This window comes from Streptopelia decaocto (genome assembly GCF_964273445.1).
Source record: "Streptopelia decaocto genome assembly, contig: HAP1_SCAFFOLD_50, whole genome shotgun sequence".
Classification (NCBI taxonomy): Eukaryota; Metazoa; Chordata; class Aves; order Columbiformes; family Columbidae; genus Streptopelia; species Streptopelia decaocto.
Genome location: NW_028115722.1, coordinates 808,213 through 811,105, shown reverse-complemented (window position 1 = coordinate 811,105; position 2,893 = coordinate 808,213). Strand labels below are relative to the sequence as shown.

Here is a 2,893-nt window from a genome sequence, read left to right as displayed (position 1 = left end):
ATAATGAAGATGTTCAACAGTGCTCACTCAGGTGTTGGTCACAGAGGGATTCCAACAGTGACTGCCTGCCAGGAGGACTCCACACCATCGACGTCATCTAGGATTAACCATCCAGCCTAACTCCTACTCACATCATGACCCACATCTGCTATCATCAGTCACAAAGGTGGCAAGCAAGTGGGGCTGGGTGGTGGAGCTGTAGTAGGTCTCCAGGGAGGACACAGGGACCTCAGTTCAAGAAAACACATCCCAGTTCTGCCTTGAGGTAGTTTGTTGGGGAAGTTACTCTCAACATAAAGTGATCTCAATACACTGTCCTATGGGCCTCCATGGCACCCACAGAAACAGCTGATGACATTTGTGCTCCTTTGGGTTTGTCTCCCCCAACACACAATGTGCATGCTCATGTCTCGCCTCAGTGCACACCTGGACTTCTGACCTGGTCATTCAGTGTCCTTCCATGGAAGGAAGAAGAAACTCCCAGCTGTGATGAGAGGACAATGATCAAAATGGTGGTTACAAGAGACAACCACCCCAAGCTGGCACCTGGCAGCATGACAGATTATTTCCATGTCTCTCTTACACACACAGGCTGCCCTGCTCTTCTCCTGGGACATCCCATCTCTCCACAGAGCCTTTCCCCAAGGAGAGCACATCTGCACTGGCCTGGCCAGATGTTCCTGCACCCTGTTCCCACACTCCCCACAGCCTCCGAGCTGGGGCTTTTGCTCTGTGCAGTGAGTGAGCTGTGATGCCCAGGCTGTGGTGACTCTGCAGGGACATAGTGGTCAGGTTGAGAGACAGACCCAGCTGATGTTGGTCAGTGTCACTGTGACCACTTCCCACACAAGCTCTGAGTTGGCCATGGAGGGAGCTCAGAGGTGACTTGTACCCACACAAGGGCTGAGAAGGTCAGTGGGGAAGTAGAAGGAGAGAACTTAGGGAAGAACAAGGCTGGTGCTCCCCGGCAGAGCTACTGTGCTGGGATCTTTTTCCCTTCACCTCTGCACACAGGCACTTTGAACTCAGCTTCACAAAGGTCTCAGAGGAAAGATGCCTGAGAAACAATTCCGTGCAGGGTCCTTTATTTTGTTTAAGTACACAGAGAGCACAGACTGTTGTTTACACAGTCTATTATAATTCAAACTATAAAGGTCAATGGGGAATTAGAAGTGGGATGAAAAATGACATTTCTTTGTGGGTAATATTATCACAGCTAAAAAAACCCCAAATCAAACAAACCTCCCTTCAGTGACCACAAAAAAAACGGGAAAAAAAAAAAAATCAAGAGATACGAAATATACAAAAAAGAAGCTGGGCCTGTCATGAGTTATATCATGAGTGATGTGCGGAAGATGGACAGTTTATTGCTTTTGAAAAGCATCTATCTACAAGTTTCCTCAGGGCATCCTTGAGCTCCTGGTTCCTCATGCTGTAGATGAGGGGGTTCATGGCTGGAGGCACCACCGAGTACAGAAATGACACCACCAGGTCCAGGGATGGGGAGGAGATGGAGGGGGGTTTCAGGTAGGCAAACATGGCAGTGGTGACAAACAGGGAGACCACAGCCAGGTGAGGGAGGCAGGTGGAAAAGGCTTTGTGCCGACCCTGCTCAGAGGGGATCCTCAGCACGGTCCTGAAGATCTGTACATAGGACAGTATGATGAGAACAAAACACACAAATACTGCTAAGAGACTAATCACAATAACCCCAAACTCACTGAGGTAGGAATGTGAGCAGGAGAGCTTGAGGATCTGGAGGCTTTCACAGAAGAACTGGTCCACAACATTGCCATAGCAGAGCGATAGTGAAAATGTACTGGCCATGTGCAGCAGAGCATGGAGAAACCCACTGGTCCAGGCAGCTGCTGCCATGTGGACACAAGCTCTGCTGCCCAAGAGGGTCCTGTAGTGCAGGGGTTTGCAGATGGCAACGTAGCGGTCGTAGGACATGATCATGAGAAGATAAAACTCTGCTGAAATGAAAAAGACAAAGAGAAAGACCTGGGCAGCACATCCTGTATATGAAATGGCCCTGGTTTCCCACAAAGAATTGACCATGGATTTGGGAACAGTGGTGGAGATGCAGCCCAGGTCGATGAGGGAGAGGTTGAGGAGGAAGAAGTACATGGGGGTGTGGAGGTGCTGGTCACAGGTTATGGTGGTGATGATGAGGCCGTTCCCCAGGAGGGCAGCCAGGTAGATGCCCAGGAAGAGCCAGAAGTGCAAGAGCTGCAGCTCCCGTGTGTCTGAGAATGCCAGGAGGAGGAACTGGGTGATGGAGCTGCTGTTGGACATCTGCCCCTGGGCATGGGGACCTGTTCACAGAGGAAAAGAGAGTGACAGATCAGGGTACAATTTGTCTGAGCAAAACCTGTGCTATTTCTCACAGACCTCCTGTTCCCCAACTCACTCTCCAGTTTCAGGAAGGCTTTTGGCAGGTCCTTGTCATGAACTTTGATGGATGCTGGCTGAGGGTGCCCCAGGGAGCAGGTGCTCTGCTGTGGGCTCTGCAAGACTCAGTCCTGCCCTACAACAAAAGGCACCTAGGAACATGGGCTGATCTCAGATTAAATCACTTTTGATGTCAAAGTGGTTTTCAGCATTGTCACTCCCACTTCACCTGACTGCAGACCAGAGCTGTGAAGATTTTTTTATTGTGTCTTCTGTTCTCATTTCCCCACCACCCATGAGTAATGCTTTTAAGGCAGAAACCTTTGGCATTTCTGCTGTTCTCATAGAGAAACCTTGTGGGACTTGCAAGGAAATGGGACTGTCCCTTAGTGCAGAGTGAGAAGGTCTGGTCTGTCCATCAGTCCTGGTCTCAGCTGCCCTGTTCTGGCAGCTCTTTGAGCTAGAGGACAGAGGACAGTCACCCCTGGATGTTCCTCTT

General features: G+C 50.1%; 1 protein-coding gene across 1 annotated transcript; it reads right to left on the bottom strand.

The window, feature by feature from the left end:
* Nucleotides 1-1,019: 1,019 nt before the first annotated feature.
* Nucleotides 1,020-2,298, bottom strand: LOC309452636 (olfactory receptor 14I1-like; the record flags this gene model as incomplete). The annotated part of the gene is made up of 2 exons (XM_082077281.1): nucleotides 1,020-1,644; nucleotides 2,005-2,298. 2 exons carry the CDS (start codon nucleotides 2,296-2,298, stop codon nucleotides 1,336-1,338), a joined length of 603 nt encoding a protein of 200 aa, XP_081933407.1. The 3' UTR covers nucleotides 1,020-1,335.
* Between the last annotated feature and the right edge of the window lie 595 nt (nucleotides 2,299-2,893).